The sequence below is a fragment of the Drosophila pseudoobscura genome, chromosome 2, assembly GCF_009870125.1.
Source record: "Drosophila pseudoobscura strain MV-25-SWS-2005 chromosome 2, UCI_Dpse_MV25, whole genome shotgun sequence".
Lineage (NCBI taxonomy): Eukaryota > Metazoa > Arthropoda > Insecta > Diptera > Drosophilidae > Drosophila > Drosophila pseudoobscura.
Genome location: NC_046679.1, coordinates 4,436,309 through 4,449,344, shown reverse-complemented (window position 1 = coordinate 4,449,344; position 13,036 = coordinate 4,436,309). Strand labels below are relative to the sequence as shown.

At 48.3% G+C, this 13,036-nt stretch overlaps 6 protein-coding genes across 9 annotated transcripts; 3 read left to right on the top strand and 3 right to left on the bottom strand.

Annotated features, from left to right (window-relative positions):
- Positions 1–32: 32 nt before the first annotated feature.
- On the top strand, positions 33–3,025 carry mRRF2 (mitochondrial ribosome recycling factor 2). 3 transcript variants are annotated; one of them, XM_001357890.4, is made up of 9 exons: positions 33–209; positions 274–436; positions 499–791; positions 850–1,219; positions 1,277–1,499; positions 1,554–2,056; positions 2,121–2,334; positions 2,400–2,549; positions 2,612–3,025. In XM_001357890.4, the coding sequence occupies exons 1-9, from the start codon at positions 71–73 to the stop codon at positions 2,774–2,776; spliced, it is 2,220 nt and encodes a 739-aa protein (XP_001357927.4). In that variant the 5' UTR covers positions 33–70; the 3' UTR covers positions 2,777–3,025. The 3 variants fall into 3 exon arrangements, with proteins under 3 accessions (XP_001357927.4, XP_015038631.2, XP_015038630.2); XM_015183145.2 differs by lacking the exons at positions 2,400–2,549; positions 2,612–3,025 and having other exon boundaries at positions 2,126–2,245; XM_015183144.2 differs by lacking the exons at positions 2,121–2,334; positions 2,400–2,549; positions 2,612–3,025 and having other exon boundaries at positions 1,561–1,727.
- On the top strand, positions 2,884–7,608 carry LOC6896880 (keratin, type I cytoskeletal 9). Of its 2 annotated transcripts, XM_003736245.3 has the most exons (6): positions 2,886–4,594; positions 4,661–4,816; positions 5,323–7,132; positions 7,199–7,319; positions 7,371–7,413; positions 7,468–7,608. In XM_003736245.3, exons 1-6 carry the CDS (start codon positions 3,080–3,082, stop codon positions 7,489–7,491), a joined length of 3,669 nt encoding a protein of 1,222 aa, XP_003736293.3. In that variant the 5' UTR covers positions 2,886–3,079; the 3' UTR covers positions 7,492–7,608. The 2 variants fall into 2 exon arrangements, with proteins under 2 accessions (XP_015037026.1, XP_003736293.3); XM_015181540.2 differs by lacking the exons at positions 5,323–7,132; positions 7,199–7,319; positions 7,371–7,413; positions 7,468–7,608 and adding an exon at positions 4,892–5,130 and having other exon boundaries at positions 2,884–4,594.
- A 935-nt stretch (positions 7,609–8,543) lies between these two features.
- On the top strand, positions 8,544–9,833 carry mRpL45 (mitochondrial ribosomal protein L45). Its single transcript, XM_001357889.4, has 2 exons — positions 8,544–8,654; positions 8,715–9,833. Exons 1-2 carry the CDS (start codon positions 8,610–8,612, stop codon positions 9,726–9,728), a joined length of 1,059 nt encoding a protein of 352 aa, XP_001357926.1. The 5' UTR covers positions 8,544–8,609; the 3' UTR covers positions 9,729–9,833.
- Positions 9,834–9,841: 8 nt separating this feature from the next.
- LOC117183351 (U-actitoxin-Avd3s-like) lies at positions 9,842–10,373 on the bottom strand. The gene is made up of 2 exons (XM_033377032.1): positions 10,210–10,373; positions 9,842–10,157 (listed from the first exon to the last, which is right to left on the bottom strand). Exons 1-2 carry the CDS (start codon positions 10,298–10,300, stop codon positions 9,967–9,969), a joined length of 282 nt encoding a protein of 93 aa, XP_033232923.1. The 5' UTR covers positions 10,301–10,373; the 3' UTR covers positions 9,842–9,966.
- A 759-nt stretch (positions 10,374–11,132) lies between these two features.
- On the bottom strand, positions 11,133–11,713 carry LOC13036280 (PI-actitoxin-Afv2a-like). Its single transcript, XM_033377031.1, has 2 exons — positions 11,562–11,713; positions 11,133–11,505 (listed from the first exon to the last, which is right to left on the bottom strand). Exons 1-2 carry the CDS (start codon positions 11,650–11,652, stop codon positions 11,315–11,317), a joined length of 282 nt encoding a protein of 93 aa, XP_033232922.1. The 5' UTR covers positions 11,653–11,713; the 3' UTR covers positions 11,133–11,314.
- A 675-nt stretch (positions 11,714–12,388) lies between these two features.
- On the bottom strand, positions 12,389–12,985 carry LOC6896879 (kunitz-type serine protease inhibitor PPTI-like). Its single transcript, XM_002137033.3, has 2 exons — positions 12,841–12,985; positions 12,389–12,780 (listed from the first exon to the last, which is right to left on the bottom strand). Exons 1-2 carry the CDS (start codon positions 12,929–12,931, stop codon positions 12,590–12,592), a joined length of 282 nt encoding a protein of 93 aa, XP_002137069.1. The 5' UTR covers positions 12,932–12,985; the 3' UTR covers positions 12,389–12,589.
- Positions 12,986–13,036: the final 51 nt, after the last annotated feature.

Here is a 13,036-nt window from a genome sequence, read left to right as displayed (position 1 = left end):
CTGATTTCTGATAACAAAATATCTGCCGCGAGTTCTGCCGGATTTTATTTAGTTTTAGTTTAATTTATAAATGAAAATGCTGAAATATGCATTGCACAGTGGAGGAATGCCACGCAACAGGTTGCTGCGCCAGCTCTCCGCGCATATATTCAGGCGCAGCTACAGCAGCAACATCCGGAACATTGGAATTCTGGCGCACATTGATGCAGGTGACTGTTTTGATTGATATTCGTCATTGCACCAAAGCTGATGAAGTGAATCCTGTGTCCATAGGCAAGACCACAACCACCGAGCGTATGCTGTTCTACTCAGGCAAGACCCGGTCTCTGGGGGAAGTGCATCGGGGCAATACGGTGACCGATTATCTAACACAAGAGCGGGAGCGCGGCATCACGATTTGCAGCTCGGCCGTGACTTTTCCCTGGAGTGGTAATCGGTGGGTGCATTCAATGGCAATGGTTCCATCAATCTGTTTTACTAACATTTTAACTGACTTAGCATCAACCTGCTGGACACCCCCGGACACATTGACTTCACAATGGAGGTCGAGCAATCACTGTATGCCGTGGACGGTGTTGTCGTTGTTCTGGACGGCACGGCTGGTGTTGAGGCCCAAACTGTCACCGTATGGACGCAGGCGGACAAGCACAAGCTGCCGCGGCTGGCATTCGTGAATAAGATGGATCGTCCGGATGCAGACTTTGACAAATGCGTCAATGATTTGAGAACGAAGCTGGAAACGCAGCCTGTGTGCATACAATACCCCTCAAAAAACCAGGATGGGCTCTTGAGTATAATTATGAGTTTACTGCGAGTGCTGGACTTCATTCAAACCTTCTTTCCCTGCAGCCATCAACGATGTGATCACATTGGAGCAGCTAACGTGGCAGCCGAAAGATCTGGGTCGCAGCTACAGCAAGACGAAGCTGGAGCCCTCTGATGATCTGCGGCAGCTGCAAGAAAAGCGCAATGAGCTGATCGATCAGCTATCGGGACTGGACGACGAGCTGGCCGATGTGGTAATCAGCACGGAGAGCTTTGACAACGTCAGCAATGCGCTCATTGAACGAGCCCTGCGCCGGGCCACCTGTCAGCAGAAGGTCGTTCCTGTGCTGCTGGGTTCTGCCTACAAGAACGTTGGCATACAGCGTTTAATGGATGCCGTGAATACCTATCTGCCAGCGCCTGAGGAACGCAACCAAATCTACGACTGCTTCGGGTAAGAATTTAGCGTCAGAAAATGACATAGTTTTCCGAAATTTGTCAACTTTTGCAGAAATGAAGTGGCTGGCAAAGTCTTTAAGATCGTCCACGACAAGCAGCGGGGCCCTCTGACTCTGGTGCGCATTCTACGCGGCGAGATAAAGCGTGGCATGCGTCTCATCTGCTCGCGGGGCCAAGCGGAGGTAGTATCCAAATTGTATGAGCCCCTGGCTGACGAATACCGCGAGGTGGGCGCCGTGCAATCTGGAGATGTGGTCATATGTGCGGGTCTTAAGGTAAGCTTTACAGCGGCTTTACAGTGGGCATTGGCTAACTTTGTTCCTGGCTAGTCAACAGTTACTGGAGATCTGCTCACATCTAGTCAGACAGCCCTGAGGAATGCCCAGAAACGTTTAAAGCAAAGCCAGGGCACAGTTTCAACAGATGAGGATGAAGAACTGGACACCGACGAGCTGTTCGGCATTGACCGGCAAATACCAGATGCCGTCTACTTCTGCTCCATTGAGCCCCCCAGTGTGTCCTCGCAAACGGCCATGGAGCAGGCCCTGAGGCAACTGCAACGGGAAGATCCCAGTCTCCGCGTCAGCTACGACAGTGTCACCGGTCAGACAGTGCTGGGCGGCATGGGGGAACTGCACATGGACATCATCAAGTCTCGCATTCTGAGCGAATACAAGATCGACGTGGATCTGGGTCCCCTGCAAATAGCCTACAAGGAAACCATCGAATCGCCTTCCCTCACTACGCTTAGCGTGGAAAAGGAGATTGCTGGCAGCAAGCAGAACGTTAGCCTCACCCTGGAGGTGGTCAAAGACCAAGGCGAGCTCTTCAGGTTTGTCCCACTGCAAGTCCGAACAAGTCGAGAACTGATCTTACGTTTATCTGTGTGCCCAAAGTTTAGATAAGTCACCGGAGAACCTGTCGAACCTCAACACGCTGCCTCCTCGCACTCTGCAGGTGATAAGAAAAGGCTCTGTCAGCGCTCTGGAGCGTGGACCCCGAGTGGGCGGTCAAGTGGTGGACACGCAGATCCGATTGCACAATGCAATCATTGGTCGTGGCACAGCCGACTCCTTTGTGATGGCCACCGCGGCTCAGTGCGTCCAGAAAGTAAGGGCGAATTCCGTAATCTCAGGTTGAGTTTGTCAAGTGAATCGTTTGGCCATCTTTTGCAGCTGCTGAGCACGAGCGGTACCCGCCTGTTGGAGCCCATTATGGCCCTGCAGATTGTGGCGCCCAGCGAACGGATCTCGGGCATAATGGCCGACCTATCCAGACGACGGGCCCTTATCAACGATGTACTGCCCAAGGGTGAAAGAAATAAAGTGAGTTGCTGCCACATTTCAGACTTATTCCAGGCCCTTTTGACCCCCTTTGGCTTATTCAGATGATTTTGGTGAATGCTCCGCTGGCCGAGCTTTCCGGTTACTCTAGCGCCCTGCGAACGATTAGTTCGGGAACAGCCAGCATGACGATGCAGCCGAGCGGCTTTAGCGGCATGAACGCAGTAGACGAATCCCTGGCGGAGCGACGTGTCCAGGGTCTGGAATGATTTGGCTCCCCTTCCCCCTCCCCACTAAATCCCTGGCAATGTTATCTAGTTGTATTTTATATCGATCATAGCTGGCGGTATGTCTGTCTAGTGCTGATTTGGGATCTGCCAATCCAGAACAAAGCCTTGTCTGTAGTGTTCGTAGAAATTGTATCGTTTGAGCAACAGAAATTTTGGGGATTCCATCAATGTCGGACGTACAATCGTAAATTATTTCAGAAAATAAACTTTTTACAATATAAATAAGAATTCGCGCGGCAAATAACAGACATTGAGTGTTGACTGCGACCTAAGGACAACATCATGGCCTTCTCCACACAAAAGGAGTTCTTCCATGTGCCCTTTAAGAACACCACGACCCCGAACCGTGAGTGTCAGACGTGTGTTAAACTGAAGAGCTATCCATCAACGATCGATGATCGGTCCTGGTCGGCAAACGAAAACCAGAAGTCTCGCTTCGTGGCTGAGCTGGTGGCCTGCAACGCACCTGGTGGTGTTGGTGGTGCTGGTGCTAGTCGTGGCGATGATTCGCAGGGCAAGGGGCCGTCTGGCGGTAAGGATGGAAGTAGCAAAGCTGGTCAGCAAGTTGCGGCTGCCCCTGGTGCACGCGGATCCGGACGCGTAAGCGACGCTGGCGCACAAAGAGGCGATGGAGTCGGGGGATCTGGAGGATCCGGTGTCCATACCGGCGCTCCCTCAAGCAACGCTAGCAGACGCGGAAGCAATGATGAGCTACAGCCAGCTGGCTCTGGCACTGGCTCTGGTGCTGGTTCTGGCCCTGGTTCTGGCCCTGGTGGACGCGGAAGCAGCGCTGGCGCTGGCTCTGGTGGACGTGGAAGCAATGCTGGAGCACAACGGGGCAATGGGACCGGAGGATCTGTAGGATCGGGAGGACCTGGAGGATCTGGAGGACCTGGAGGATCTGGAGGATCCGGTGGATCCGGAGCCAATACTGGCGGTCCCGGAAGCAGCAGTAGCGGACCCTTGGTACAGCGAAGTGCACCCACGGATGAGTACGGCAGCAATCTGGTGGTAGGCGACAGCCTAATCAATGCAGCCGGTAACACGCTGAGTCGCATGGAGAGTCTGATGATCAAAAACAACATTCTGAAGGAAAAGCTGGCCAGCTCAAACGAGCAACTTAAGACGGCCAAGGAGGAGTCGGCCGAAATCAAGCGTATTATGGGCCAGCGCTACGATCCAGATAAAAGCAAGGCCCTGAAGAGGAAGGTGAAGGAGCTGGTCGACGCTAACAAGATCGATGCCAAGGATGAGCAGGAGCTGAATGATTTGATGAGGGCCATTGACGACATGAACAAGGCCCACGATATCCTCGAGGCCGAAAATGCCAACCTCAAGCGCCTCATCGACAAGCAGTCGAAGCGCTGCAACTTGGAGAGCGTCCAGATCGAGCCCGAGAAGAGCACCGACATACCCTATCTGCAGAACAAGATTGAAAATTTGGGCAAGGAACTGGTCCTGCTGCGCCAGGCCGAGGACGAGTACATGAAGGCTGCCGGCCACCAGTCTGGTAGCAAGTATTCGTTCTCGCCCGAAAAGGACGTCGGCAACATTCAGAAGATCTTGGCGGAGCGAGATGCCCTGCGCAAGAAGGTCAAGGCCCTGGCGATGCTCAACGAGACGGTCAACAAACTGAAGGACCAGGCCGAGACAGCCCATCATGTTAATGGCGACCTCGAGGATAATCTTAAACAGCAAAATCAATATATCAACGACATCCAGCAGGAGATGGAAGACATGCAGAACTTCTACGAGGGCGAGGTGGACAAGGCCAAAGGAATCGAGGAGATGCTCCTGGTGAGTACTACGCGAATTCGGACAACCTTCGGCCTCTCGTCTCACAACCACCTTCCGCTCTTCTAGTGCCGCTGCAACGAGATGAAGAAGCAACTGGCCGTCGTCCAGACCACCGTCCAGAAGGCCGACTGCAACGCGATGGAGATCGATGTGCTGCGCAACGAGCTGCGCAAGCGGGACGCTGCCCTGAGCGCCTACGGCATCCAGTACGAGCAGCTGATGGTAAGTACAGAGCGTGATCGGATCAGGGGTCATTGGAAGCCAGGCTAAATGGATCTGATTTTGCTCGTTCTCTAGACCAAGGCCAAGCTCTTTAGGAATGGCGGCTATCGCTATCTTGACAAACTGCCGGAAGACAGCAAAGATAGTGAGAATGGGGATAATAGAGATTGTCCATGTTAGGAGCCGCACGCGCCAACAATAGCCCAGTCCGAGAATTCCACTGACCAAATTCCTAGCCACCTAAGATCGAAATCTGATTTGTAGCTTTATCAAATTAAATGTGTATTCCGGTTTATCCAAAAGACCATCCAAAAGAGCGCGCAACGTGAGAGGAAGGTCGCTGGAGCTTCTCTTCCGTTTCCATTCTCCCCATATCTCAAAAGCAGTCTCCATAGATCCATAGATCCATAGATCCACAGATCCATTGACAGATCCATAGCTGCTTCCAATGATTTTCCTCTCCGTTGCTTTGAGTTTGTTTTATTCCTAAACTAACCCACCTGCAGAACGTCGTCTGTGAGCTGAATCAGAAGTACGGTGACCAGCGGGCCGAATGTCAGCCACTTCCAGAGAAGGCGACAGCCCCCTGCGGTGGCGGTGGCGATATGGACGCTGATCTGGCCGTCTACACGGAAGCCACTCTGGACCACATCATGGGCGAGATGTCGAAGCAAGGGAACAGCTTCCAAGAAATGAACCAAGCCAACTATCCTGGTGGCACCCAAATCAATACGCTGGAAGACTGCACCCGCGAGTTGAATCGCCTCAGGAACTTGCTGAAGAATAAGGACGGCCAATTAGAGGAGCTGATCGATGAGAACGAGTGCCTCTGTGAGGCCGCCGAAGAGGACAGAAGGAAACTAAAGGAATTGGACAAGCAGATCAAACAACTCGACAATGAAACTAAAGTCATGGAGGAGAGCTTCGGCGAGAGCATTGGCCTCATTAAGGACATCGGAGATGTGGCCGAGGAAAACGAAATGCTCAAGAATCAAGTGAGCCAGCTCAAAGACAGCGAGGCCCAGAAGCTCTTCGATGATCTAAGCAAGCAGCTCGAGGACTGCAAGAAGAGGGCTCAAGAGCTCGAGGAGAGAAACAAAGCTCTGGACGTGGCCCTCAAAAAACTGGGTGGAGATCCGAATGCCATCGAGAGAAAAGATGAAAGCAAAGATGCAGCAAAGGAGGCCAAGACACCTGACGGCGCACAATTGGATGGAAAGCCCGGAGAAGACAAAGAGAAAGGTACAGGTCAAGGAAAACTTGTAGAAGACGGAGAAGCTGGTGGAAAAGGAAAAGATATAACCGGAAAAGACGTCGAAGACAGTGGAAAAGGGAAAAGAAAAGTCGAAGAAGACAGTGGAAAAGGGAAAGTAAAAGCCGGAGAAGACGATGAGAAGGAGCTGAAGAAAGCCGGAGCTGCCGATGAAAAGGGAAAAGGAAAAGCCGGTGCAGACGATACGGAGGGACCGAAAAAAGCCGGAGCAGCCGATGAAAAGGGAAAAGGAAAGACCGGTGAAGACGATAAGGAGGGGCTGAAAACAGCACAAGAAGCCGATGGAAAAGAGAAGGGAAAAGCCGGACAAGACGATGGAAAGGGGCAAGGAATAGCCGAAAAAGACGATGGAAAGGGGGCAGGAAAAGACGGAGGTGCCGGTGAAAAAGAGAAAGGAAAAGCCGGAGTTGACGATAAGAAGGCGATTGGAGCAGCCGGTGGGAAAGGAAAAGTCGTAAAGGAGGCTGTCGTCTCGGACACAGAAAAAAGTGGAAAGTCGGGACCGGGATCGGGAGCGGGATCGGGAGCAGCATCCAAGCCCGGTGGCGGTCGTAATGCCGGAAAAGATACTGGCAATAAGGGACGACCCGCAGGAAAGGGCCAGAAAAAGGGCTATAAAGGATCCGACATAGAGGGAGCAGAAGAACAATTCGACGATTTTGTGCGGAACACGGTTAAAACTTTGTCAGCTGGCGAGATCGACGGCTGTGGGTTGGAAGTAGAGCTGCGTAAAATCCTCGACATGTTCGTCGAAGAGTGCGGTTTTTGCTTTTGTAAGTGCAACATACCCAACAGTCGCTTCTACGCCATCTGCCACAAGCTCTATCATCGTGGACTGACCTCACTGAGCTTTGCCGAGCTGGCCTACATCCATAAGCGAATCTATGCTGCGGCCGAGTATATTCTACCGGGCTGCCTGTTCAACACCCTGCTTCGCGAGGTGACTGCAAATGAATGCCCCGAGCGAAAGGTATGCACCCCCAACCCACCACCGCAGTCGAAGTGCTTCTGCGCTCCCAAAGAGGGTAAACTATTGAAAAAGGGTAAGTCCAAGCGTTAAATCAGATCAAATCGACTTGGATCGAATCATCATCGCCTTGTACTTTTAGTGATGCGCTTGGAGAGCGACATTGAAAACGCCAAGGTGTGTCTGAAGCAGCTGAAGAATTTGCCAAAAGTCTTTTCTCCTCCCAAAGGTCGCATGTGCTCTGGAGGGGACTTTTCTCCCAAGTATGTATCTCCAACAAATAGAAAAGTTTATTCATAACAGCCTTTTTGCAGGGAGCAACAAGATGGTCGTTTAAAGAAGTTTAAGGAGCTTAAGGTTCGTATACACTAGAAGCCTATTTTGTTCTGTAATCTAAATAATCCCTTTCAGAAGGAGGAATTTCTACATAACTAGATGTTATGTTCAATCACGTTAAGTTACTTATTTAAGCTTTGAATCTATGCAGTCCCCATTACAAAAATCAGTTGTGAAAGTTAGTTGGAATTATATTATATAAAAAGCAAAAATGAACCACAAATGGTCTTAAATTACTAACGGTCGATAGGGGGGTGAACAGCTGTTCGGCTGAAACGGCATCTGGACACCGGCGTCTTCAGGATTCTGGCGTCTGGTGCGATGGAAAGACGTGGGGAATGGGGCCTGTTCTCGCGTCGGTCCGATGCGGAGGCTCATCTCATCGAGATCACCCGCGTGGATGGCAGCCGTCGTGCTTTGTGGAAGGCGGTGGAGAAGCCGCATTCCCTGGTCCTCGAGACGCGTCGCGGGTGCATGTACTTGAACAGAGTCGCCTCGGACTCCATAAGCCGCGCCACGATGGACGAATCCGAGCTGCAACCATAACCGGGAGCTCATATTCCTCTACTGGATGGCTAGGACTACTGGAGCGACTGGAGCACCGGGGACTTTGATCAAGACTGGCCAGAGCCGCAGCCTCGCTAAGGACGTGGCCTGCATCCCTCCCAGCTACGACAGACTGCCCGAATTAGCTGCTGCCGGTGTCCGACAAGATTATCCGTGCCCAGGTGGAGCTCTCTATCTCTATTCAGCTGTGTTCTAAAACGTTGCCTCTTATAGCTTCCTGGGCGAACTTCTCGCCGAAGCCTCGAAGCGTTTGCTACGATTTACAATCGTTAATATATTCCGCCATTTACCTCACGTTGAACTATTTAAATATATGGGGCTTAAGTGGGCTAAGCTCGGGTTTCCATCATACGAGACGCTATATTGTTGTTGAGAAACCAAAATTGAGGCAAAAACAATCAAAGCCAAGTATTTAATGTGCCAGTCAAGTAGAAAATTGATTCATTAATCGGATAAAATTATGTGGGCATGGCTAAATATTCTATATAGCTAAGAATATTCCACGGAAGATCAAAATCAAGGAATATATATAGTACAACTTAAATTCGTCAGTATATTTACGGTATATTTTGAAATGAGTCGGTATATTTTGGTATATTTCCGAGGGCTGGACGATTTTTATATAATAAATTAATTAAATTTTATTTACCATGGAAAAGCTTGTGTCGGCAAAAACGTGCCTCAAATTCTTGCAGGTAACTAGTCAGATGCTGTACATAATGTCACATTTGCATCCTTACCACTCTTTCATTCAGGTGATGCCCCAGGCTGTGAGTTCTGGTGGCCTGGGGGTTTTGGCACCGGCGCTCCAGATGCAGCAGGTACGCCATCGACAGACCAAGCACTGGAAACCGGAGTTCAAGAAGTTGCGCAGGCAGAAGTTTGTGAAAATTGAACTGCCTAATTTCCGCGAAAAGCCGGAAGACATCAGCAAGGAGGAGATGCGGAGCCGTATGAAGGAACGTGGTGTGCTGCCGCCACGCCCCTGGATGGAGCGCCCATTTCACATCAGTTGTACTGGCGGCATATTCGAGGCATATGTCCCACCTGAGGGCGATGGCAAGAAATCCATAATTTCCTCCAGCGGAGCCAAGCAGAAACTGGAGTTCCTGGAAAAGAAATCAAAGAGTCTGATAGCCGTACGAAAAATACGCTCGTACGACGAGAGCTTCAGCAGCGACCAGTTTGGAGCCGAGGCCCAGGAGATCTATGTAGCGGCCCACACGCTGATGGCGGCCAAGGAAAAGTATAAGATACGTGAATATGTCAGCGAGCGTTGCTATCCCGAGATGATGCACAACGTTAAGGACAAGACCATACACTGGCGATTCCTGCAGTCGCTGGAGCCCCCTCGTGTTGTGCATGCTCGGTGCACTGAGGTCATCACCAAGGAGAACCAGTTTGCCCAGGTGACGGTGCGCTTCCACACACAACAGATGCTGGCCATCTACGATCGCTTTGGTCGCCTGATGCACGGCAGCGAGATCCTCACGAAGGATGTGCTGGAGTACGTGGTGTTTGAGAAGCACATTTCCAACGAATACGGCAAGTGGAGGTTGCACGACAAGATTATTCCCGACTGGCTCCCAGCCAAGCAGCCCTCGCCCATAACCTATCGCCTCATTGAGGACGTGGAGGAAGAGCCCCCGAAAGAGCTGAGTGCTGGCGAGGAGCCCAAACCACTAGAGGCAGGCAGCGAGCAGCCAAAGGAGCAACTGCAGCTGGACACTCCACCTGAGCGCAGCTCAAAGCCAACTCTGGCCCTTTGATTGTATTTTCTCTGGGTCGCCTGGCGACTCAGACGACCGCACGTTAATGTTGTACAATGATCTTGAGCTGAGGCTAGGCTAAAGAAACCTTTAATTTTTAAAAATAATTTTGCTTTGTTTTCATTATTTCTTTATTCACCAGCAGACTCACATTTTGGATTATTTTTTTAGGTTTCTATACCTTTTTCGTTTGTTATATATAGCATAAGAGTTTGAATAGTGTATAGAATAGTTATGATTACTTCACAGAGTAAGGGCTTGAAGGGTTCGAGCAGTACTCCATACATACGGTTTTGGATATGAATCGATTATAATTTCCGCCGCAGCCGCTGTAGTAGAACACCTTGCAGCTTTTGGACCTCGGGTCGTGATACCAGCGCTTCTGGATACTGCGGCAGCTGCCATACGAGAGAGGCTCTGTGCAAAGCTCTGTACAAAATTACCTTAGTCTGATTTAAATCTTCATTTTGTTTTCACTTACTATTCCGGTAGAAAATGATGTGCGGACTGAGGGCTAATGCCAGACATTGCAGCAGGCTTAGAATCACAATATTCAGGATTAGTTTAACCATCGCTTGAGGGGTTATTTTGTTAACTGATTGCTCGCCAAGCGGTCAACAGGCTTTTATACACAGGCACCCAAAAAGTGCACTTGGAATATCTAATGGGAAATGTGTTTCGGTTGAAGGCCATCATAATCAAATATGTGTATATTAAATAAGTTTATTAACAGGTGGTTAGAGGGATATATACTTTTGAAAACTCCCTAAACTTCCATCTACTTGCACCTACCCCTCGGGGCTAAGTAGCTTTATGCATACGAATTATTAAGGTTTACATATATACCTAAATTTTTATTGGAAACATTAGAGTAGCATCTGTTATAGCTAAGAATTCAAATCGAATCATAATTAATTGGTTTATCCAATATCTACTATGTATTAACAGTTCATTTTCTATCATAGGATATATCCTTGTGCGTGCAATAGTTAAAGCATTGGGATGCACTGGAGAATCGATTAAAGTTGCCCCCACAGCCGCTGTAGACGAAAGTCTTGCAATTGTTGGTCATCGTATCGTAGAACCATCGGGTGTGTGATCCCTGACATTCGCCATACGCACTAAACTCCATGCAATTATCTGCAAACAGTTATCGTTGGGTTCATTCAAACCTTTATTTAATTTGCACTTACTCATCCGCTCGGCAACCTGCTTTCGGGTTAAGGCTGATGCCAGACACAGCAGAAGGCTTATAACCACAAGATTTAGCATTAGCTTTCCCATCGGTACCTTGTCAACTGATTGCTCGACAAATGGCCAACAGGCTTTTATACTTTTGAAAGAACTTTAAATATACATACATCTATATATATAATGGGAAATATGCTTAAAGGCAAACACTTGTTTCGTGGTAGTATGCATTTCGATAATATTTATATTAAATTTGTTTATTAGCAGGTGGCTAAAGGGGTATATACTTTTGCAAACTCCATAGTGTTCCATCTATCCATGTGGAGACTAATGCTTGATGGCTTCTAAAACTGATTAATTAAAGATTTCTTCAATAGTTATTATCCCTCAATGGTTCATTTTCTATCATAGGGTATATCCTGGTGCATGCAATAGTCATGGCATTCGGATCGACTTGTGAATCTATTAATATTCCCACCACAGCCGCTGTAGATGAACGAATTGCAATTGTTGTCAGTGGAGTTGTAAAACCATCGGCTCTCCGATCCACGGCAGTAGCCATACGCACGGGGCTTCATGCAATTCCCTGTAAAGAATTATGGTAGGGTAATTGAAACCTTTATTTTTGCAGCTTGCACTTACGCAATCGTTCGGCAGCATCGCGTGTGCTCAAGGCTAATGCCATACTCAGCAGTAGGCCTATAACCACAATATTCAGCATTAGTTTAACCATCGCTTGAGGGTTTATTTTGTCAACTGGTTGCTGGACAAATCGTCAGCAGCCTTTTATACAAAGTTCGCGGCGAAACCGAGAACTTTGAATACATATATAATTGAAAATCTGTTTCAGTTTTCTCTTAAACGGTAAACACTTGTTTCGTTATTGTATGTATTTCGTAAATAGTTATATTACATAAGATTATATTTATAACTCCATCCTTTTTCACCTGAGGCTGATAATATTATCCCTCATCCATCAATTTATTCGATCTCGGGGTAGTCCGGATTCATGCAGTAGTCCTGGCATCCGCTTTTCCGCAAGAATCTATTATTATTTCCACCGCAGCCGCTGTAGGTAAACGGTTTGCAGGACTTCGATTTGGAGTCGTAATACCATAACGACTGGTTATCATTGCAGTGACCATACTCCATAGGTTTCACGCAATTAACTGTCAAGAAATATCCTAGTAAAATGAACAAAAGGGCACAAAAATTAAACTTACTTAGCCGGTCCGAAAAGTTTATTGGATATACGAGTGCTGTCAGGCCCATCAGCAGCCCCAGAAACACAATACTCCAGATTAGCTTAAACATAACTTAAGGGTTTATTTGGTCAACTGACTGCTCCACAAATGGTCAACAGCCTTTTATAGACGGCCGCTGAAATGGAGCCCTTGGAATATCTAATGGGAAATCTGTTTCAGGCAAACACTTGCCTCGTTAAAATATTTACTAGATAAGTAAGTTAATTAAAAGATACTAAATGCATATACCATATATTTATACTAGTTTTCCATTTTACATATACAGAGGATATAATCGGTAGCAACTGACACTCTTTGCTGCATCTTTGATAGCTGAAGATTTCAAAGCAAATACGGTTTATTCAATAGATATTATCCACCAATTCCACATCCATCCCTTTGTACATGGGAAAACTTATGGAATCCCTAGCTAGTTTCGTAAAAGATATCCGGGTCCATACAATAGTTCCAGCATTCGGTTTCGCGTTCGAATCGATTGTAGGTTCCACCGCAGCCACTATAGGTGAAGGGCTTGCAGGCGTTGGCCGTTGGATCGTAATACCATCGCAACCGTCTTTCCTTGCAGCTGCCATAGTCGCTAGGTTGCATGCAAATCTCTGTAGAGAAGTATCACAGTTGAATTATCAAAAGTGCATCCACTCGTAGTTTTCACTTACTCTTTCGGTGCTCAAGCAACTCCTTTTTGGTTGCTGATGCCAGACAAAGCAGCAGGCTTAGAATCGCAAAATTCAGCATTAGCTTCACCATCGCTTGAGGGTTTATTTTCTAAACTGTTTACTACAGAAACGGCCAACGGGCCTTTATATACGGACACTTAAAATGTGAACTTTGGATCTCTAATGGGAAATGTGT

Bases quoted from the DNA above. Each gene is read 5' to 3' on its own strand.
- mRRF2 (XM_001357890.4), top strand. From the start codon at position 71: ATGAAAATGCTGAAATATGCATTGCACAGTGGAGGAATGCCACGCAAC. The intron at 210-273 runs GTGACTGTTTTG...CTGTGTCCATAG, and splicing joins TCTGGCGCACATTGATGCAG to GCAAGACCACAACCACCGAG. The intron at 2,057-2,120 runs GTTTGTCCCACT...GTGTGCCCAAAG, and splicing joins GACCAAGGCGAGCTCTTCAG to TTTAGATAAGTCACCGGAGA.
- LOC6896880 (XM_003736245.3), top strand. From the start codon at position 3,080: ATGGCCTTCTCCACACAAAAGGAGTTCTTCCATGTGCCCTTTAAGAAC. The intron at 7,133-7,198 runs GTAAGTCCAAGC...TTGTACTTTTAG, and splicing joins GGGTAAACTATTGAAAAAGG to TGATGCGCTTGGAGAGCGAC. The intron at 7,414-7,467 runs GTTCGTATACAC...AATCCCTTTCAG, and splicing joins AGAAGTTTAAGGAGCTTAAG to AAGGAGGAATTTCTACATAA.
- mRpL45 (XM_001357889.4), top strand. From the start codon at position 8,610: ATGGAAAAGCTTGTGTCGGCAAAAACGTGCCTCAAATTCTTGCAG. The intron at 8,655-8,714 runs GTAACTAGTCAG...TCTTTCATTCAG, and splicing joins CGTGCCTCAAATTCTTGCAG to GTGATGCCCCAGGCTGTGAG.
- LOC117183351 (XM_033377032.1), bottom strand. From the start codon at position 10,300: ATGGTTAAACTAATCCTGAATATTGTGATTCTAAGCCTGCTGCAATGT. The intron at 10,158-10,209 runs GTAAGTGAAAAC...AATTTTGTACAG, and splicing joins CATCATTTTCTACCGGAATA to AGCTTTGCACAGAGCCTCTC.
- LOC13036280 (XM_033377031.1), bottom strand. From the start codon at position 11,652: ATGGTTAAACTAATGCTGAATATTGTGGTTATAGGCCTACTGCTGAGT. The intron at 11,506-11,561 runs GTAAGTGCAAGC...AATTCTTTACAG, and splicing joins CGATGCTGCCGAACGATTGC to GGAATTGCATGAAGCCCCGT.
- LOC6896879 (XM_002137033.3), bottom strand. From the start codon at position 12,931: ATGGTGAAGCTAATGCTGAATTTTGCGATTCTAAGCCTGCTGCTTTGT. The intron at 12,781-12,840 runs GTAAGTGAAAAC...ACTTCTCTACAG, and splicing joins GTTGCTTGAGCACCGAAAGA to AGATTTGCATGCAACCTAGC.